This window comes from Lycium ferocissimum, chromosome 12, assembly GCF_029784015.1.
Source record: "Lycium ferocissimum isolate CSIRO_LF1 chromosome 12, AGI_CSIRO_Lferr_CH_V1, whole genome shotgun sequence".
In the NCBI taxonomy this organism is placed as follows: Eukaryota; Viridiplantae; Streptophyta; class Magnoliopsida; order Solanales; family Solanaceae; genus Lycium; species Lycium ferocissimum.
This window is the reverse complement of record NC_081353.1, coordinates 22,761,495-22,784,686: the sequence shown is the minus strand read 5'-3', so window position 1 is coordinate 22,784,686 and position 23,192 is coordinate 22,761,495. Positions and strand designations below refer to the sequence as shown.

Here is a 23,192-nt window from a genome sequence, read left to right as displayed (position 1 = left end):
CCATGAGAAGAATTACCCTACCCATGATTTGGAGTTGTTGGTCGTGGCCTTTGCTTTGAAGATTTGAAGGCACTATTTGTATGGTGTCCATTGTGAGGTTTTCACCGATCACCGTAGCCTTCAGCACATGTTTACCCAGAGAGATCTTAATTTCAGGTAGCGCGGATGGATGGAGCTCCTGAAGTACTATGACATCTCTATTCTTTATCATCCAGGGAAAGCTAATATTATTGCTGATGCCTTGAGTCGCAAGGCCACGAGTATGGGGAGTTTAGCCCGTTTGGCTAGAGTTCTAGCTTATATAGAGGTGTGATCATCCTTGCTAGATCAGATTTGGACTCATCAGTTTGAGGATGCTCAGTTGAGTAAGATTCGAGATAGGATTCTGATAGGCGAGGCCAAGGAGACCATGATTGATTCTGAGGGTACTTCGAGTATTAAGGAGCGTGTGTATGTTCCTCGTGTTGGTGACTTGATTCATTTGATTTTGACTGAAGCCCATAGCTCTCGATATTCCATTCATCCGGGGGCGACTAAGATGTATCGTGATTTGAGGCAGCACTATTGGTGGAGTCGTATGAAGAGGGATAGAGCCGATTTTGTGGCTAAGGGTGGTAATTGTTAGCAAGTTAAGTATGAACACCAACAACCAGGTGGTATACTTCAGAGGGTCATTCCCAAGTAGAAATGGGAGAGGATTGCCATAAATTTCATTGTGGGTCTTCCAAAGACCCTGGGTAAGTTTGATTCGATTTGGATGATAGTTGATCGGTTGACTAAGTCCGCTCATTTTATTCCAGTTCAGATTTCCTATACCGCGGAGAAGTTAGCCAAGTTGTACATTCGTGATATTATGAGATTGCATGGGGTTCCTATTTCTATCATATCTGATCGGGATACTATCTTTACTTCCCATTTCTGGAGAGTTTTCTATGATGAGTTGGGTACCCGAGTGGATCTTAGTACAACTTTCCACCCCCAAACTGATAGGCAGTCTGAGCGGACCATTCAGGTGCTCGAGGATATGTTGAGAGCTTGCGGTATAGACTTTTGTGGTCATTGGAATCAGTTCTTGCTATTGGCAGAGTTTGCATATAACAACAGTTATCACTCGAGTATCGACTTGGCGCCTTTTGAGGCTTTGTATGGTAGGAGATGTAGATCTTCGGTTGGTTGGTTTGATGTATTTGAGGTTTGACCTTGGGGTAAGGATCTATTGAAAGAGTCTCTTGAGAATGTGAGGGTCATTCAGGCCAAGCTTGTGGCAACTCAGAGTCGACAGAAGATGTATGCTGACCGGAAGGTACGAGATTTAGAGTTTGTCGTTGGTGATCAGGTTCTATTGAAGATTTCACCCATGAAAGGTGTTATGAGGTTTGGGAAGAGAGGCAAGTTGAGTCCGAGATATATTAGTCCATTTGAGATTCTTGACCGTGTGGGTGATGCTGCTTATAAGTTGGCGTTGCCGCCAGGCTTGGCAGGAGTTCATCCAGTTTTTCATGTGTCTATGCTGAAGAAGTACCATGCTGATGGTACTTATATTGTTTGCTGGGACTCAGTATTGCTTGATGAGAATTTGACTTATTACAAGGAGCCTATTAGGATTTTGGATAGACAGGTTCGAAAGTTAAGGTCTAAAGAGATTGCTTCTGTGAAGGTGCAATGGAATCATCGTCCTGTTGAGGAGGCCACTTGGGAGACTGAGTCCGACATACGTAGCCGATATCACCAGTTGTTTGCCGATTCAGGTACTTCTCTGTTCTTTTCCCATCATCCCTCGAGGACGAGCGATGGTTTAATTGGTATCTGATGTAACGACCCGTTTAGTTGTTATAGTTTTTTCGGCACTTTTAATCGTTCCCAAGCTTGTTTAGCTCACTTTTGACCAGAGGGGACGATGACTCGCTTCCCGAGCTATTTGGATATGATTCTGGCAGCTTTTTGGGGAAATATGGGCATTAAGCGAAAAATAGTTGACTCAAAGTTGACTTTTGGGTAAATGGACCTTTTTTGAGAATCCGTCAACTCCGAGAGGTCCGGATGGTCTTTTAGAACTTGTGTGCATTTTTGGTTCAGTTGCCAATGCACTCGGGTGCATTTTGGGACTTGGGGTTGGGAAGTTGATTTGAGGTATTGGGGGTTGGCTCAGTCAACGAGACCCCCGATGGGAATTCTGAGGCAACGAGTACGTTCGTAGCATGTTTTTATGTATGTTTACATATATGGCATATAAGCAGATGGCCTCGGGTGATAGTCAGGATTTCGGGTTGAGATTGTGATTTTGGGAATTTCTAGTTCTAGTGCCCGTTATAGCAGCACCATTACTGCAGCAGCGGTAAACTTGCCACAACAGTGGCCAAGTGTAATTTGTTGGCTGACCGTCATGGCGGTCTGAGTGGCCATCGAGGTGGAACCGCCGCCACAGAAGCGATATTGGACAAATTATTTCATTAAATGAGTATTAAAAGCCCTAAGTCCCTCATTATTTATTATTTTGACTTTAAAGTTGTTGAGAGCTTTTCTAGGTGGTTCTTGGGAGAAACTCTTGGTGGTAAGTTCTTCTATTTCCTTTATTATTCCATTGTCCTTAATCACCCTTAGGATTCCATTATCATGATAGTTCCTTAAGGGTTTGATGATTAAAAGAGGGTTCCATGAGTTCTTCTTTCTAGGCTTCTATAGCTTAATTTATTGATTGGGTTAGCTTATTTAAGCATGGAATTGATGACTAGAACCTATTATTGCATGATTCTTCAAATTAGTGGCTACTTTATGGGATTAGAAGTTAGGGTTTATACCCAAATTTGGAGGTTTTGACTAGAATCCGAATTTAAGTAAATTGTTGGTTCTCCTAGCTTGTAATTGATGTGAATTGATCACCTCGAGCTTAATTTCATGTTGAAACCTTTAGATTCCTAATTTTCCCTTTCCAATTCATAAACCCCATTCCATAGGTTGGGAATTTGGGTCTTGAATAGAAGTAGGGTTTGATTGATGTTCTTCTTGATTCTAATTTCATGATTCGGATATGCTTAGACTTTCATTATCTCAAGGCTCAAAGGAAAGGAAAGACTAAGGTGTAATTGTTGGACACCTTGCTGTTCGGCCTTCCAGGTAGGTTACGGTTTACCTTATGATGAGACTTCAATTAGCGAAGCATATATTTAGACGATATTGTTGGAGAATGCATGTAAGCCTTCGAGTAGGAAGCTGGGTTGGATATTGCCTTAGGTTGGGCTATGTTATATGATTTAGGGCTAGCCACCCCGTTGTGTTGTTACTTATCTTGTTCTATTATTGTTGGCTCGGTGGCATGTGGAGATAGTAGATATTGGTAACTATTGATATATCTTGATGATGATATTGTAGCACCTTACTTGTTGTTGTTTTGAAACGAGGATTGTGATTCTATTTCAGCTTATTGTGTAGCCTTGTTATTGATATTGTTGGTGTGCCCATGTGTGGTACTGTTGATATTGACATTGAACTCATACATTGCACGCATTCTCATCCTTCATGGCATATTATTGATACATTGATAATATACAAGGAAACACTGTTATGAGCTGGGCTCAGTTGGATGAGAGTGACGTGAGGACCGATGTCCGATATTTATCCCAGAATTGAGGTATGAGTGCTGGTAACGATTGCTAAGGTCTTTTCCAGAATCGTGAGGGTACATGGACTTCGCAGGTCCCCTATGGGTTGTGCTACCTAGATGTAATGTTCCATCATCGGAGTACATGTGTTCGACACATGCATTGCATTCACACTTCATACATTATTGCATTGCATTGTACCATGGCTTATATTGCGATATTCTTGTGATGTATTTGTGATATACGGATTCGGATTGAATGTACTGAGACTTGGCACGGTTGGGTTTAGATGTTATAACATAGGTGATAACTTGAACTTGATTAACGCTCGTGTTGACTTATACCTTGTTGATTTACCTGTTTATCTTAATTTATTGCCTTGATATATGTTAGCTAATCTTAGTCGGCCTATGATACCTACCAGTACTTGTTGGTTGTATTGACCTGCACTTGCTGCATTCTTTTATGAATGCAGAGTTCCAGGTGGGATCGACCTCTACTCCTTGTGGCTGATAGTAGTTCAAGGGTTGCTGTTTCGCGTCTTACAGGGTGAGCACGAGGACTTCGCCGCCTTGAAGATTCTTCTTCATTTATGTCTTACTTGATATTTTGAGACATATTGAGACCATTGATGTATTATTATTACTTCTAGACTTGTAGATTCTAGTTAAATGCTCTTTTATGACCAGACCAGATATTGGGTGGTTTTGATGTATTTTCGCATTATTTATATATTTATATGTCAGACTTACATTACTTTAATCTTTCCACTATTTAGATTATGTATGTGATTGTTGGGTTAGGGGTTCGCCTACCGAGGTGGGATAGGTAGGTGTCCGCGCGACTTTGCAAAATTGGTTCGTGATACAAAGAAAATGCAAATATGATTTTTCATTGAATACAAGAGGGGCAAGGAAAATACAGCAGCTGATTCACTTTCAAGGTTACTAACCAAAGAGATTTCAGCATTACTGGTGAGCAATTCATGTGATTTAATGCTTCAACGGGTCTTAGCTAGTTGGCATGTTGATTAAGAGATACATGATACCATCAAATTAGTTGAAGAACATGAAGGGGACTACAAGGGGTACACCTATGTTAACAATCAATTGAGGAAAAATGGTAAGTTGGTTATTGGTAACAATTCTCAACTCAAAGAGGAAATCATGCAAACTTGGCATGATCAGCCTATTAGGGGTCACTCAGGTGTAAATAGGACTTACCAGAGAATTTCCTCATTGTTCTTTTGGAAAGGGTTAAAGGATGAAGTCACACAGTATGTCAAACAATGTGACATTTGTCAGAAATTCAAGTATGACCCTTCTCTATACGCTGCATTGTTACAGCCATTAGAAATTCCAAGTTCTGCATGGTCTAGTATCAGTATAGATTTTGTTGAAGGTTTGCCTAAATCCAAGGGTAAATCAGTCATTTGGGTGGTTGTGGATAGGCTTACTAAGTATGCACATTTCATTAGGGTTCCCCATCCTTATGCAGCTATTGATATTGCTCAGTTATTCTTAGATCATATTTACAAGTTACATGGGATGCCAGATAGCACTGTGAGTGATAGGGATCCAGTTTTCTTAAGCAAAGTTTGGCAAGAACTATTTTCAGCTCATGGAGTGACTCTAAGCACCTCAACAAAGATACCACCCCCCCCCCTCCAGTCTGATAGGCAGACTGAGGTGCTAAACAGATGTCTAGAAACTTTCCTGAGATGTTATTGCTTTGATGCTCCTACTGATTGGTTTCACTACCTGTTCTTAGTAGAATGGGCGTATAATACAACACATCATTCAGCCATTGAAGGCCCTCTATGGTCAACCCCCCTCCCCCCTCCCCCCAATTCATTTACCTTATATTTGGTGTTGTTTTGAATGAACAAGTGGACAGGAGCTTAGAAATGAGAGAATTAAAGCTACAACTGATCAAGTTTCATTTAAAGAGAGCACAACAGAGAATTACTACTTATGCAAACAATCACAGATCATATAGGCAATTCTCAATTGGGGATTGGGTGAATCTAAAAATTCAACCCTACAGGCAACATACCCTCTCAAATTCCCCTTTCTAAATTCTAGCAGCTAAGTACTATGGACCATATCAACTTTTGAAGAAAATTGGTCCTGTAGCTTAAAAATTGGCACTTCCATCTCAAATTACCATTCACCCCACCTTCCATGTTTCTCTACTCAAACCTTGCCACAAAATACTTGAAAACATCAACCATCCACCCATTCTTGACCTACCTAATCCCTACTATCCAAGCCCAAAAGCTATTAAGGATAAAAGGATGATTACAAAGGGAAATTGGGCCGTACCTCAATTGTTGATCCAGTGGAATCGTTTGCCTCCTGATCAGCTCATGTGGGAAGATTATCATGCCATGAAGAACAGGTTTCCAGAATTCTTCCTTGAGGACAAAATTTTTAAAGAGGACGGAATGTTGCGTACTGAAGAGTAGTACATTTAGTTTGAAAGTCTGCATGTAGTCGTTAATATCAAGGGTTTTAAGTCGTTTAAATAAGTGTCAGTTGAGTCCCTAGTAAGTTATAAGCCTATGTTTTATTTATGTCAATTAGGTGCCTAAGATTATCTTAGTAGAGCAGACTGCCAGTATTGTTATTTGCAGGCCCTGTTGTCCCTATCTAGTACGAAATTTAGAGCCTTGTCCAGCTCTATATAGCACCTGTAATCCTCCCTTTTCATCATCAATCAAATATATCAAATTAGTGGTAGCTAGAATAGTTTTCTTTCTTATTTTTCAATGTTCATCTTGTTAACTTGCCAATACTCAACAATGGCTGTAGCTGAAGGTCAAAAATACATATAGGAGTACTAATTTTAAATGGAGTTAAACTGAAAGAAGATTGCATGCAGTAGTTATAACTTATAAGCACTCTGCAAAAGGAGAATAAAAAAATGAACGGAACTCACGGAAGAAGAGAAATGGATTTTTGTTCTGTGTGATATATTGAAAACTTGCATTGCGTGGGACAGTGGGAATATAGAGGAAGAGAGATTTAAGTGGATTTATTTCTCTGAAGGGTGTGCTTAGAATTAAAATTAGGGAGAAAGAATCTGAGCCATTTAATATATTAGATGACACATGTCACAAATCGAAGAGGAAACAGGAGGAACTGGAGGGGAAGTGCACTGGAGGGGAGCCGGTTCTGAGACGGAGCTAGGAATTCTATTTGAAAAGGATATTAAAATTACAAAAGATGTTAGGGGTTAAAAAGGAAAAGGCTTAGTCTAACTGAGACTGCTTATAAAATCCATAAGTTGGGGTCAACCAACTAGTGACTTTTGGCTAATTTTGGCTTATAACTACTCTAATGACCAGCTTATAATAAACTTGCCCAAACATTTTCATTGTCAAATTTAAAATCATATTTGAATAAAATAGCTTAATTATACGGTTTATTGGCTTTTGATATTTAGAGAACATATTTTATAGGATAGCACTGTTAGAGATAAACCAGAAGTCGAACAAAGAGATAACATCTAGTCTAGCTATAGTTAGAGATAACATCTAGCTATAGTTTGGTAGTTTGAATTATAGTCGTTGGCTAGTATATCTACATCGGAACCAAGCCCTTATCAATGAATATGCTGTTATTTTCAATCACTTAACCTAAATAGCCGTTAATGCAACCACTTAAGCTAAAAATACCCGACAGATGTATAATTCATGTATACTATATGCATAATTGTGCATAACAAAAATATAATCTATGTACACTGGCTAGGAAAATAAACAGTGAATCCGACTGTAATTTTGTGTAAAGATCTCTTTATTTTAGGCGGTGTCAATCTATCTTGTATATGTCCGTGTGGATATTTTCATCAAAGCAATGGCACCCGCTTACATATTCTTTAGATAACAATCATATAATATGAATCTCCTAAAAATGGATCTAATTACAGTTCACGTCCCAAATTTTTGGCGATTCAATTCAATTTAGTTTGGCAAAACTGGGCGAATGCGTAATTTGTCTCTTTTTCCATTTATAAAATAACAAGATGAACTTATGTTCTTTGGATTATGGTCTATACTATATTAAAAGCATGAAGGGCCTTAAAAATGTTGATTAAACTTTTTGTCCTTCATTAAAAGACTCTACAATAGACAAAATATTCATTTACTATTTTCATCAAATTATTATTTAATTATTTTACCTTATAAAAATATACTTTTTGTTGAAAATAATAAATTGTTTATTTAGGAATAGACATTTAATTACTTCCTAACATTTAGGACTTGGAAACCAATTAAATTAGGAACCGTTATATTTTTTTGGTGTCCTTTTTTAAAAAACTTTCCATGCAAAATACGTTTCAATGCAAAACATTGTGGGAGTCTTTGTTCTACCAAAATAATTTTAAATTCCTTTCTTGGTGTACAACATCCATTTTTTTCTCTTCGCCACTTACAATTCCTCTTTACCTTATGAATCATTTTTTTGATGTGTATTTGAATTTAAATTATTATTTTTAATTGGGATCAATTTTAATTTAGTCTTTAGATCACCTATTTTATGATTTTTGTGTGAGTTTATTCCTCTTTAGTTTATAATATTTCGCCTATTTTATTTTTGAAAAATTAAAAAATCCAATGTTATTTTTGAAGTCCTTTTTGGCTTTGGCAAATGCTTTTAGACAAGTAAAAAACCATCGTACTTTTGGCGAAACAATAACTACCATAATATGTATTTTTTGAAAAAATAAAGAAATGTGTTATTTTTGGCAAAGTAAAATTGCCATAGGATTCGTCCAAAATATTGCCATAAGAGTCCTTTTTGGCTTTGGCAGAATAAATTGCCATATAAAACTGCCGTAAGAGAGCACAATTCATTTACTATTTTTCTCATTAAATATATGTAGAATTATACATAAACACTAATAATATATATATTTTTGAAAAAGTAAAAAACCCACCATTATTTTTTGGGTTCTTTTTGGCTTTGGCAATGGTTATTAATTTTTTATTTGTGTTAAAAATATTATTTAATTATGGATGTCTATCTTTAGGAGAAATTTTAGGGTTTGTGACTTTGACACCAAGTTAACTTTCTCCTATAAATAGAGATGTTCTCTTCATTGTATGGAATCCCTAACAAGAGAAATAAAAGAATTCCTCTCTTCTCTCTTTGTCTATAATATTGTTCTTGCTTGCTTTATTATTTTATAACACGTTATCAGCACGAGTCTCTGTTTTTTTATTGGAGTTTATTCCACATTAATACTAACATCTTCGGAAGCCTGACGGTACCATCCATGGCTGGAAATCAAGAACGGTTCACTGTATGTGATTAGGTACGTTTTTAGTTATAAGTTATGTTATGATGGAGATGGAGTATACAGGTAATGTAATTTGAGTCCGTTTTCTTACTCTTGATTTAATATACTTATCAACACTTGGTAAGTTACTATACGCATTATATGCAAGCAGTAGCTATTTTGATGCTTATTTTATTATGACTATCTCAATGCTAAATTACGGAGTGGATAACATTAATAATAACTGTTTTTGAACTCCACCAAAGTTCATAATATATGTACAATCGCCAGAAGTATAAGTATGTTTCATGTCTTTGTTAATCAATAGAAGGGATAATAATATTTCATGTCTTTGTTAATCAATAGAAGGGATAATATTTTCTCATGTTTATTATGATTACTCTGGAAGACATGTTAGACAAAAATTCTCTATATTTTGTGTGCCTTGATTTGCTCCTGAAGTAGCAATATCTTAAAAGAGGTTCTAAGTTATCATACTTTGATATGCTTAAGGCATGTTTAGATGATTGTGTTCCATTCTTGAAGAATAAGAACTTTTGATAAATGTTACAAATATAGATCTATTCCATGAAGTGAATATGATAATATTTCGTAAAGATTATAAATACAGATGTGCGATTGGTTGTGAAGTTATTATGAGTCACCTCCAGAGGAGGTAGAATGATTGAAAAAAAAAATCTCAAAAATTCTATGATATACTCCCAAAGTAGTAAGCTTAGAGATCTGCTCCTGAAGTAGCAAGCTCAGAAATATGCTCCCGAAGTAGCCAACTTTGAACTCTACCCCCGAAGACTAGAAATTTGAACTCTATTTCCCGAATAGTAAACTTTGAACTATACCCCCGAAGTGGTAAGATTCTGAATTCTACTCCCGAAGTAGTAGGGCCCAGAAATCTGCTCCCGAAGAAGTTTACTCTTGAAGTAGTAAATATTCGGAAATCTACTCGTGAAGTAGTAGAACTTTGAAATTTACTTGATTTAGTATGACTTTGAAATTGACTTTCGAAATGGTAAACCTTTAAACTTTACTCCCGAAGTAGTAAAACTCTGAAACTTTTACTCATGAAGTAGAAAGAATCGGTAGTATATCTAAGACATTAGTTTGAAGCAATATTTTCTTGCACATGAGAAAAATAATGAGCTATTATAAAATGCATCTAAATGATCAGGTTTAATTCCCCGAGGTGAATGAAAGAAATACCACAACTTACATCCTGGAAGAGATTGAATAATAAAAGATATACATATTATTTTTCCGATACGAATCGTTGAAACACGTACCTGTCGTACATAGAAACATCTTGATCAATCTTATTCTGAGACTTATTGACTGCTTTACTGGAGTATTTCCTATGCAATTGTTTGTCTTACAGCATTTGGCTAATTTTGTGTTTTGGCAATGTTTGTCATGAAATCAAAGTGGTTAGTTCTATGATGGCCTGCTAAATTGTCTTGTTTACTCATATCAACAACTATCAATTTGGTTGCTTGGTGGTTATGTCATCAAAAGTCCACAGAGTGACTATATATGTTCAAGAATGTGGATTATTGTTTGACTTCTTGCAATGTAATGATAGTAATAGTTGCTCATTCTAAGTAACCCATCCCTTAGATGTATTGAGATTCCTCAGCTTAGTAATCTCAAGTTTAGAACTTCTTGTTTTCTAGAATCTGCCATTGTCCTTTTCTACTCGTGCTCAATGTATTTTTTTTTCGATTTTCGGTGGTGTAATATTTTTGATTATTTAGTGTCTACATTTGTGAAGTAATACAAGATAATTCATGATAGTTAAGACTTGTTGTGGTGGTTTGTTGTAGCTTTGCGAATTACTTCTTTTTTATAGTACCAAATTGTCTATTTTTGGTTACTTGAAGTGATCAGTGGGTTAGTATAAACCAGCTCCAATGATCCATATATGGACGAGAAAGAAGACAGATCTTGTTGAATGCTTTCTATTGTTTGTTATTAATTTTTTCTAAGGAAATTACAATTCATATATTTTTCCCTAAAGAAAAATTATAGCTGTATAGTTGTCGTCTTGATATAAAAGAAACAAATATTCAGATGTTAATTAGCCTCCCTGATGGAGAAGTTTAAAATACTGAAGTTCAAAACTTAATGTTTACTTTTCGTTATTTATGTATTCAGAATTGTTTTAAATGTTCATTTGGTTATTGTTTTATTTCATGACACTAGTAATGTCAAAATTTGCTTTCCAGATACCAGAAGTATCTAAGCAATATTTGGTAGTATAAAATTAATGATCAAGGTCCAGAAGAGCCTAATTATTTGTCTACAAGAACCAGGACACCAGTAGTGTTCGAACAATATGTGATTATAGAGAATAAATTAAACGCCCCGAAGAGCTTACATACCATTATGTAATTCGTTCTAGATTGTAATATACGAAGTTGTTATGATCGAAACACAAGTTGTAGTAAACCCGAAGTTTACTCAAATAAATGGCTATCATATTGAAGTTATAAATGATAGGAGGATCAAGTATCTTTAAAGTCATGGTTGGTAAGAAATATCTATGTGAAAGGTTACACACCTTATTCTCCAAATTGTACTACAAATATAAGCATGATGAAATTACATGTCACGGCAAACCAGAAGTTTATTGGTACAAAAAAAAAAATTCATGTCATAGTAAACCAGAAGTTTACTAAAACAAATAGCACATGACATGGTAAACTTGAAGTTTACTATTATAAATAATTTTATTAGTCGGCATGAGCGGTTTGGCTATCCCGATTCAAATATGATGTGCTAATTGAGTATTTGACATATATTGAAGAACTAGAAGATTCCTCAAGGAATTATTTTTGTTGCTTGTTCTCATGATAAGTTGATTATACTGGCTAATGTTGGGATTAAATTCCCTAAATTCTGGAAAAATATAAAAGGTGAATATGGGTCCGTTCACCTGTTATGTGATATCTTAAATAGATGCATCGAAAAGACGGTCACATGTGCGTTTATAGTCAACCTACAGTTTGACATTTACAAAATTATTTGCTCAAAATAACCGAGTTAAGAGCACAATTTTCAGATTATGTAATTAAGATAATCCATCTTGATAATGCTAGTTTATATCTAAGCTGGTTTGGCGTTAAATGCCTCCACTAAATAGCTAAACCATTGCTTATGAGAACAAAGCTTCATGTGCTGGTTTGAGATATGATATATTGTATACAACATCACTTGTATGCTTTAGACCAATAAATTATGATAAATTCTCCCCTCATAATTGGTTCAGGTTTAGGAACTAGATATTTCCATCTAACAGTTTTTTTATGTGTGGTATATGATTAATTAATCTACCATGATGCACAAAGATGGATCCCCCCAAAGAAGATGGGATATATGTTAGTTTTTCTAACATAAGAGAGAGAGAATAAGCAGCTGAGGAATATGTTATGAATTATCATTAGTATGATCCTCCTTCGAAAGATAATTCAACTCAAATGCTAGAAGCATTTGCTGACCCAAAATTAATTTCTAATTTCAGCTGCAAAATGCTCCTATTAAATTCATGTCCCTGAAGGACAGAGTCTACAGTATGCATGAAGCGTGGTAGACTAATCGGTTCCAAACGCAATAATCATTGAAAAGAAAGAGGAACAAATGATCAATGATCATTATGAGGAGGCAATGTGCGCTTGAAAAGCCTACGACATAACACTTCATGAAACCTCATGGGAGGTTTAGGTACCTAAAAATAATGGAAGTGATGAGATCTCAATAAGTTATATCACATTGCGAACCGATACAAATAATATATATCGTCGACGATATCTTTGGTACAATATAGTGCAATATTGTAAAAGACCATGAGGATCTAAATTCTACGTCTATTAAAGCATGCTAACGTAGAAATTATTATCAAGTGAAATGACACATCTTGGTAAGCGTAAAGCTTATTGGACCTGCTGTCCAGACACCAGAAGATGTCACATATTTAAATAGAAATAGATGTTGTCACAGCCTATATGAATTACTTGACAAAATTATATGAAAATTCCTGAAGAATTTTAAATGCCTGAAGCATATACAAGTTGTAGAAATTTGTTCATAATTCTTATATGAATTAAGTGAAGCAAGGTGAACGCGATTTTATCACCTTAATGAATATTTACTGACTAAGGGCACAAATGACTCTATTTATCCTTATGACTTTGTGAAAATCAAAATCATCATATTGTTGGTGCAAGTTGATTGCTTGAATATTATTGAAACTCTTGAAGAGTTTTCAAAAGAAATAGATTATCTGCTGAAAGAAGTTGAAATGAGAAACTTACAGAATTTTTTAGTCCTGAAGTGCCATATCTTTATGCAATTGATTCATTTATATATTTTGCTATGACTATGAGGGATTGTAGTCATACGATGTTATTCTACATGACAGTCAAATCATATAAAGATAACATCTGTTTATAAAGCAAGTCAGGAATGCACTTGGAGTGATTTCAACAATACAACTCTATTCAAAGACCGAAGATGTAGCGAAAGATACATAGCCCAACTAAAGAGAGGATTCATAAAAACACAAGGCATGTTTCACTAAAGTTGTTCTTCACACACGAGCTCCAGAAGAATGGTGATATCAACGTGCAATAGATTTGCTCGAGCGATAATATGACTGATTTATTCACCAAGTCTCTACCAATTGCAACTTTCGAGAAGATGGTGCACAAGATTGAGATGTGAAGATTCAAGTTTTTGAATTGAAGTTCTCATCAGGGGGAGTTAATACGCGTTGTACTCTTTTTCCCTTTCAAGGTTTTTGTCCCACTGGGTTTTTCCTTGTAAAGTTTTTAATAAGGCAATCAAATGGCGTATTATTAGAAATGTGTACTCTTTTTCCTTCACTAGAATTTTTCCCACTGGATTTTTTCTAGTAAGGTTTTAACGAGGCGCATTATCTACCAAATAGACATCCAAGGGAAAGTGTTATAAATATTATTTAATTATGGATGTCTATATTTAGGAGAAACTTTAGGGTTTGTGACTTTGGCACCAAGTTAACTTTCTCCTATAAATAGAGATGTTCTCTTCTTTGTCTACAATATTGTTCTTGCTTGCTTTATTATTTTATAACAATTTGAACTATGTAAAAACTCCTAATATTAGAGAACTTAAAGTTAATAAGATTATAAAACTTTGACAAATTAATTAACTATTGATTTGCATGGGATTCTAATCCAAATCACGTAGCTTAAACAGAGCCGTTGCTGCTGTAGTCTGTCCAGTAAATTGTTCAATCGTTTTCCGTATGTTTGTTGCAGCTATTTATCTTCTACTTTCAGATTGGATTTAACCAAAGGGGTGGTGGCTTCGGTTTTTATTCCTCTATTTTCTTTACTGTATTCTCTTTGTTTTTAATTTCAAGCAAAGAAGAATTAAGGATGAACATAGTTCCCATGTCAGGAGGTCGTAGGGAAGATATCAATATAACATTCAGAGAAATATAACCAAGGTACAATCCTTTATTCTGATCATGTAATGGGGTGCAAATTTCCTTTATTCTTTTTGACTATTTACATGAACCAAGATAATGATAATGCCTTTAATGATTTCTTATCCCAAAACCCTAATCTTTGTTGTCATGTTTCTATAAAATTCAATCTTGATTCCAGTTTCAGTATTTACCTTCTGTTACGCTTGATAATTTTAGTACTATGTGTTTCTTTTGACTTGATTAATTTATCTGGGATTTCAGCTTTTTCTTCCAAAGGTTGATTAATTTAGATAGTAGTTCTTCTTAACTGTGTTTAATAATTTGTTGACATTATTTTCTTCTCTTATGTTGTTGTTATTAATCCATATATTACCAAATTTTTATGGTTTTGGAAAATTTTGTTGCGATGGAGGGAGCTAGAAGTGTATCGCTGATACCTTAAGATACATGTTGGAAAGCAAAATGCAGAAGCTAGCGAACAGTTGTTATTGTCCATACGAAAAACAACTCGAAAGATTTCAAAGTTTTGGTGAGATCGTGAACTTGACAAGACAACACAGAAACTTTGATAAGAGACTAGAGATGAGAAGGAACTTGATAATCTTGAAACTGGAGGCATAACTATCGATCATAATTTTTGCAAGTATGTCACAAAGTTTTATTTTTCTTCTGTGATTTTTCGAACAGTAGTTATAGGTAAAGTTCAAGAGATGAAAATTTAAATCTTTGACCATGTTATTGCAAGTTAATAGAAAATTATTGTAGATACATCTTTTGAGTCAAAAGTGCTAATTTGATGCTACTCACTATCCTAGCACTGTAACTGTGAGTTTCACACACACACACACACACACACACACACACACACACACACACATATATATATATATATATATATATATATATATATATATATATATATATTTTACAAGCATAATAATAGTATTAATTAACGTGCTCTTTATTTGTGTTTCTATTTTTTTTTTTTTTGTCCCTCAAATATTCGCTTTGTTATGTATAATTGATTCTTTTATTTTAATCTCTAGTAATTGAATTATCAATCAATAATTACATGATAATTTTCATATTTAGAAGTTAAAGTTATTGATTGCAAAGTTTCTAAGTATCTAAATATTTGTGTGCTTAAGTTATTCTTTGGCTAATTAAGTAGCACCATGAAAAAGGAAATAAACATTGTAACTTTATATAACATGTTCTATATGTATACAATTTTTTAGTGATTTACGCGATAAACACGTGCAACGCACGTACACTAAAACTAGTAAGTGAATAAGAGGGTGTGGGGTTTAGGTCTTTTTCAAATCAAAATTGACTAATAAGCAATCCCCTTTTGTCGTTTTAATTTGAAAGAGAAAAAAAAGATAGGTCCTTAGTGAAAGGAGTATAAAAGATGAAAATTGCTAGCTAGAGGGATTGCGGATAAACTACGGAGCTAAACATGTAGATCTGATTCGAGTTTTGAGAATGGAGTCGCCTTTAATAAGAAGTACTTTATTTCCACAAAGGATTTTTTTAGTGTAAATTCAAATTAATCGAATTTCAAAATGAGTATTAATAGCTAGCGAGATATAAAGAAAAAAGGCAATAGACAGATAGATTAAACACTCCAACTTTGAGAATGTACATCTAGACACCTCAACTCGTCTCCAGTATATCAGTTGAACACTCCAACTTACAAAATGATCATGTAGACACCTCCAAAGTTTATGTTCCATGTCAGCATTGAGTGTCCACTAGACATAGTGAGGACAAATTAAAGTGTCTAGATGTCCAATCTCAAAGTTGGACTGTTAGTTGCCAGTTGAGGCCAATTTATCGTGTCTAATTATGTATTACTTGTAAATCGAAGCTGGTCACTAAAAGTAGAACAAAATACAAACCTCAACTTGTGTTCAACAAGTGGAAACTCTTATCTTCCAAAGGTGAACATGATATGTATGTAGGATGTGATTTTTCCGAGTTGATTCACCAAACGAAGAAAACATGCAGCCATAATTATGAGCCGCAAAGTAATCTCTCTAAAGTGGATGTTTAGAACTCCATTAGACATTTGAATAGCCCCTTCTTTTCCTCATTAGGCGCCAACGGAATTTACTAATTCTGCTGAGGGCATTCCTATTGTGTATTAGTGCTGCAAGATGCATTTTAATTAAAGGCTTTTACAATATTTAGTCACTTCGCAAAAATAATTACAATGTTAGTCCCAAATATACAAAATTGTATACCAAATTTTTTTTTTTTTTTTAAATATCGGCTATTATTTAGGTGGACGGCTATAAAGTGTAAAATTCGTCTAATTAATTGATCATGAATATTCAATTACCTTATTTTATTCTTGAGTCAATAAATCTATTAATATCTCCCTCTCTCGCTGGTCATCAGTGGCGGATCTAAGATTTTCATTCAGGGTGTTCGGAAAAAAAAAAAAAAAAAAAAAGCTAAATATACACTGTCATTTTTTGTCGAGGGTGTTCAAAAGCTAATATATACACATAAACACAGAAAATTTACCCTATATATACACTGAAATTTTTCGCCGAGGATGTTCGGGAGAACACCCTGGCCCCCAAGTAGATCCGCCCCTGCTGGTCATTCTTCCTTATCGAAGACACAGTTAAATAAGTAAATGTGTATGCTATTTCACTAGCTTAATATTTTGATGGAATGGTTACACTTCAACGAATAATTCATCAAAGCTGAGATAGAAGCTAAGTCCGAAAATTCATGTCTCATTATCACTCATTATCAAAACGACTTTCACATGTTTGGTTTATGAAAAAGAATCCACTTGCACGTGAGAGACATAATTAAATAATTAAAAATGTATATATTATTTTTAATAGAATAAACTTTTACAAAAAATATGTTGGAATTACGTAGCTAATGACTGTATTTGTTAATTTAATTCTGTTTGTTTTAGTAATTGTTAGTTGTAGGCCCACTTATTTTTTTATTGTTCAGTTTATATGTGGGCCAGCCCAACTTGTAATGAACCGACCCATTAACCAACTAGATAAGGTTTGGTTGGTGCACCATAGCTCAGTTTTTGCATCTCTAATGAAATAAAACTTTTCTCCTATTTCTCTTTACCTCATGAACCCTAGTTAGAATTTCTCCTTTTTCATCACGATTTCTTCGTTTTAACATGGTATCAGAGCAGGAATTGCTCGTTTTCTCGTGATTCCGCATCGCCCGATCCTTCCCTCAAGTATTTTTGTTCAGTTTTTTTTTTTTTTTTTTGGTTGTGATTTTTGATTTTCACGAAGAGGTTGAAATTCGTGAGTTATTGATCTTCTTCAATTCATTTTTGCTGGTTTACGGAGGTGTTTGATGCTTAGATTTTAAGCAATTGGTAGCAATTTGAAGACATTTGTTCGTATTCAGTGTTTTTGTGGTAAATCGTGGTTTTGATACTGATTCGAAGGTTCGAGGTTAGTTTCTCTTTTCACGGGTAACTTCGCTCCTATATCATCTATATTTTCCAGAGATTTGAGTTTTTTGTTGTTGTTCATCATGAGTATTGATCCAATAGATTCCTCTAGTTCGTTGTTCATTCACTCATCTGGTATCCCCAGAACATCTTTAGTGCACGTTCCTTTCTCTGGTACGGGGTTTGGTGGGTGGAAAAGGGGCATAGTCGTATCTCTATCGGCCAAAAATAAGATAGGCCTGATTGATGGGTCCTACACTAGGCCAGCTGAAGGCCAACCTAATGTAGCGGCGTGGGACAGATGTAACAACAAGGTCATATCGTGGTTGACCAGCTCTCTATCGCCAGAAATTGCTGAAAGTGTGCAATACTCTGAGACAGCAGAGAGTATATGGGAACAACTTAATAAGAGGTATGGAACAGTAAATGGGACCAAGGTGTTTGAGGTAAAGAGAGAACTGGCTTCTACTTCTCAAGGGGCACTTGACATAGCCTCTTATTTCAATAAATTGAAGAAGCTATGGGGCGAACTCGCAGCAATGTGTAAGAATCATAGTAGTGCCTGTACTTGTGCTTCAAAGGAAGGGTTAAAATAAGAAGATGAAGAGAATAGACTTTATCAATTTCTTATGGGGCTCAATGAGACTTATGTTGGTGTAAGGAGCATCAACATACTTATGATGAATCATTTACCTTCCCTTGACAGTGCCTATAGTATCCTCTTGCAAGATGAAAGACAAAGACAAGTTAGTCCAAATACTCAATTTTCCTCTGAAATGGCATCTTTTCATGCCAAGTTGTTCAATTCCAAAACCCAATTTAATAAACCCCAATTTAATGCCAAGCCTATTCAATATCCTCAACCCCAAAGACAGCTTAATCAAAGGGTTAATTTTGATCAGTACAATCACAGAGTGAATAGTGACCAGAATAAAGATTCTCTTTCTTGCACATACTATAAAAAGACTAACCACACAATTAAAAAGTGCCATAGGTTGCATGGGTACCCACCAAATTTCAAATTCAACAAGACTAAGAAATTTGGCACTGCTGCAACTGTTGAGGCAACTTCTAACCTGATTTCTGAGTGCTCTTCATTTGGTTCTATTCCTTTTGATCAAGAGTATTTGGTGCCTGGTTTGAATAAGGATCAGTCTTCCCAGTTGTTCATGTTACTGCAGCAGTGCAACCTTGCTGATTCTAATGCAAATCCTCAGTCTAACTTTGTGGGCTCTGCCAACTTTGCTGGTAGTTATTCTCCTTTACCTGAATTTAATAGTGTTGCATATTCATCTTGTATGTTTACTAGTGTAGGTAGAAGTATCTGGATAGTAGATTCAGGGGCAACTGACCATATGACTTCTGATAAAAACCTCCTATTTGATATTATTCCACTTTCCATTCCATATTTGGTCACATTACCTAATGGATACAAAGTGAATGTAACTTCTACTGATTCCCTCATTTTATCTTCTACCTTTATACTACACAAAGTCTTTTATATTCCCACTTTTAAATACAATCTCATCTCTGTGTATAGACTTATCCAACAATTCAACAAAGATAGTCCTTTTCACTGCTTCATCCTGTTTGATACATGACCTTTCCAGGAAGAAGCTTCTGGTACTTGGTAGATTGCACCAAGGGTTGTACTAGCTTCACCATTCTCCCAATTCACCAACGACTAATTCCCTTCTGGACACAGCTGTACTGGACAAAGCAGCAGTTGGACCTGATCTTACTATTTTAGCTTTAAATAATGTTGCAAATTCCATGCATGCTATACCATCTGTTGCTTTAAATAAATCTGTAAACAGTACTTCGTTACCTCCTATTTCTTCTGTTCAATCTATGCACAATGTAAATAATACTGATGTTATTTGGCATTACAAGCTGCGGCATATTTCCTTTGTAAGAATGAAATACATACCTTCTATATCTTCTGAATTACCTTCTAAACAGTCTTTTGTTTGTCATATCTGCCTTTTGGCTAGACAAGGTAGATTGCCATTTCCAACTAGTTCCACTCATTCTACTTCTCTGTTCCAACTCATCCACATTGACACATGGGGGCCCTACCATACTCAGACCTATTCTGGTGCCAAGTATTTCTTGACCATAGTTGATGATTATAACAGGGCTACTTGGACACATCTCTTAAATTCCAAGAGTGTTGCTTTTCCTTTACTTAAGGCTTTCATTTTCATGGTACAAACTCACTTTAAATTACCAGTTCAAACAATTAGAAGTGACAATGCTTTGGAACTTGATTTTTCAGCTATAGCTTCTCAATTTTCTCCTATCCTGGAATAATACACCAAAACAGTTGTTCTCACACACCTCAACAACATGTTGTTGTTGAGAGAAAACACAAACACCTTTTGGAAACCTCTAGAGCATTACTTTTTCAATCCAAACTTCCTACAAAGTTTTGGGGGAAATGTTTGTTGACTGCCACATACCTTATCAATAGATTTCCATCTTCAGTCCTTTCTAACAAGACTCCTTTTGAATTACTTTATGGAACAATCCCTTCTTATAATCACTTAACGGCTTTTGGATATCTCTGTTATGCCTCAGTACCTAAATGCCAAAGAGACAAATTTCAACCAACGGCTGTCCCTTCTGTTTTTATTGGTTATCTTTTTGGTAAGAATAGATATAAACTCTAAAATTTGGAAACCAAGTCTGTCCTAATCTCCAGGGATGTCATTTTCCATGAATCCATCTTCCCCTATCACTTACCTTCCTCTCCTCCTTTCACTTCTGTCTTTGGTTCTTCTCCTTCTATTCCCTCTATTTTTTCTGATTCTGATGATGCTTCTACTTCTTCTCCAGTCCCCACTTCTACTCTTCCTTCTCCTGTCCCTTCTCCTCCTCCTGCACTCAGGAGGAGCTCTAGACAACACCAACTTCCTTCTCATCTTAACAGTTATGTGGTTCAGCTCCCATCTTCTATTTCCTGCCCCTTTATTACCTCTACTTCTCTTCGCTCTCGTCTTCCGCAAAGAAGGAGCCTCACTCTTACACTCGAGCGCTACCACCCGACGGCAGAGCCATGAAGAAGGAGTTTGACGCATTGGAGGCAAATCATACATGGGATGTTGTTGAGTTGCCTTTTCGGAAGAAACCTAGAGGGTATAAATGGGTTTATAAAATCAAACATAAGGTTGATGGGTCTATGGAAAGGTACAAGGCTAGGTTGGTAGTTAGGGGTTACACTCAAATTCAAGGGATTGATTTTTATGAAACTTTCTCCCTTGTTGTCAAAATGTGTACTATTAGATATCTTATAGCTTTTGCTGTTAAAAAAGGTTGGTCACTTTTTCAGTTGGATGTCAATAATGCCTTCCTCCATGGTGTCTTAGATGAGGAGGTGTATATGAATATTCCACAGGGCCTTTCTGTTTCTTCCTTCTCCTCTATACCTGTTTTTTTGGTTTGTAAATTACAAAAATCCTTATATGGTCTTCAACAGACTTCTAGGCAATGGTATGCCAAGCTTTCCCAAGCCTTATGTTCTAGAGGATATACCCATTCCTTGAATGATTACTCCCTATTTCTTAAAAAAATCAGCCCATTCTACTGTGTTTCTAGCTGTTTATGTGGATGATATCATCCTAACAGGGGATGATTTGACTTAAATCACAGCTTTAAAGGCTTTTCTAGATGACCAATTTAAGATTAAAGATTTGGGTATTTTACACTACTTCTTGGGTATTAAAGTTCTTTATCACTCTTCTGGGGTTTTGTTGCACCAAAAGAAGTTTATTTCTAATTTGTTGTGTGACTTCCAGTGTTCTGATGTTTCCTCTGTGGTATCTCCTTTAAATTTGGCTATTAAGCTTAAGGAAAATGTTGGTGATCTCTTGCCTCGCCCTGATTCTTATCGTTGTCTCATCGGGAAACTTAATTTCCTAACACACACCAGGCCAGATCTGTGTTTTATAGCCCAAAGATCTAAGTCAGTTCCTCCAGTCTCCCAAAGTTCCTCATATGGATGTCGTCTTGCATGTCTTAAGGTATTTGAAAGGGCCTACTGAGGTTGGGGTATTCTTGAATAATTCTACAGAGTTCTCTTTGGTTGGTTGTTGTGACAGTGATGGGGTTGCATGCCCTGATTCTCGTCATTCAGTCACTGGTTTTTGTGTTTCTTTTGGGGGGCAGTCTCCTCAGTTGGAAGTCTAAAAAGTAGCCCGTTGTTTCCTTGTCTTCTGCTGAAGACGAATACCGGGCTGTGAGTAAGCTTGTCGCTAATTTATCTTAGCTGGTACGTTTGCTGTCTGATTTGGGTTTGCAGGATGACAAAGGTATTCCCATTCTTTGTGATAGCCAGGCCGCTATTCACATCGCCAAGAATCCTGTTTTTCATGAGCGAACGAAACACATTGCCACTTCCTTCGCACCAAGCTGGTTGATGGGCTCATTTCTTTGTCTCATGTTCCTATTGCTTCACCAAGCTGGTTGATGGGCTCATTTCTTTGTCTCATGTTCCTACTGCTTTCCAACCAGCTGATATCTTTACCAAATCCCTCACCAGTGCTCAATATCATATTTTGCTTTGCAAGTTGGGCTTGTGTCCACCCTCCAACTTGAGCGGGGGTGTTGGAATTACGTAGCTAATGACTGTATTTGTTAATTATGTTTGTTTCAGTAGTTGTTAGTTGTAGGCCCGCTTATTTTTTATTGTTCAGTTTATATGTGGGCCAGCCCAACTTGTAATGAACCGACCCATTAACCAACTATGTAAGGTTTAGTTAGTGTACTGTAGCTCAGTTTTTGCATCTCTGACGAAATAAAGCTTTTCTCCTATTTCTCTTTACCTCATGAACCCAAGTTAGAATTTCTCCTTTTTCATCATGATTTCTTCGTTTTAACAAAATAATCACACTTCAACATTCATGAGCACATTAATATGTTATTTTTGTTTTGCTGCTAGATAATCATGTAACAATCGAAGTAAATTTCTTATTTTTATTATATGTGTTTAATTAAAGATTTATGTGTACAGCTCAGAGGCGGAGCTAGGTAGCCTCCAGGGGGTATCCGAACCCCCTTGGCAAAAAATTACATTGTATATACAAGGTTAACTTTATTTTTATTTTTTTATGTATATATAGTTGATGTTGAACCCCTTGGCTTCTTCGTGTATTTACTTCTTCATATATTTGAACCCCTAGGTGAAAATTCTGGCTCCACCATCGCCATTAGTATAGCTATTGCACGAAAAAAATGGAATGAGGGATGTTATGTAACCCTACATTGATTTGGGGTTTAGAAAAGAAAAAGGCAAATAAAGTGTGCACTTACATTGTTCTAACATTCAATTTTCAGATAATATTGTTATCTGTGGCAAATATCGAGTGTACCA

General features: G+C 35.8%; 1 protein-coding gene across 1 annotated transcript; it reads left to right on the top strand.

Moving 5' to 3' along the window:
• Positions 1-17,904: 17,904 nt before the first annotated feature.
• Positions 17,905-20,134, top strand: LOC132039123 (uncharacterized). The gene is made up of 4 exons (XM_059429664.1): positions 17,905-18,407; positions 18,528-19,263; positions 19,432-19,444; positions 19,527-20,134. Exons 1-4 carry the CDS (start codon positions 17,905-17,907, stop codon positions 20,132-20,134), a joined length of 1,860 nt encoding a protein of 619 aa, XP_059285647.1.
• The last annotated feature ends 3,058 nt before the right edge of the window (positions 20,135-23,192 follow it).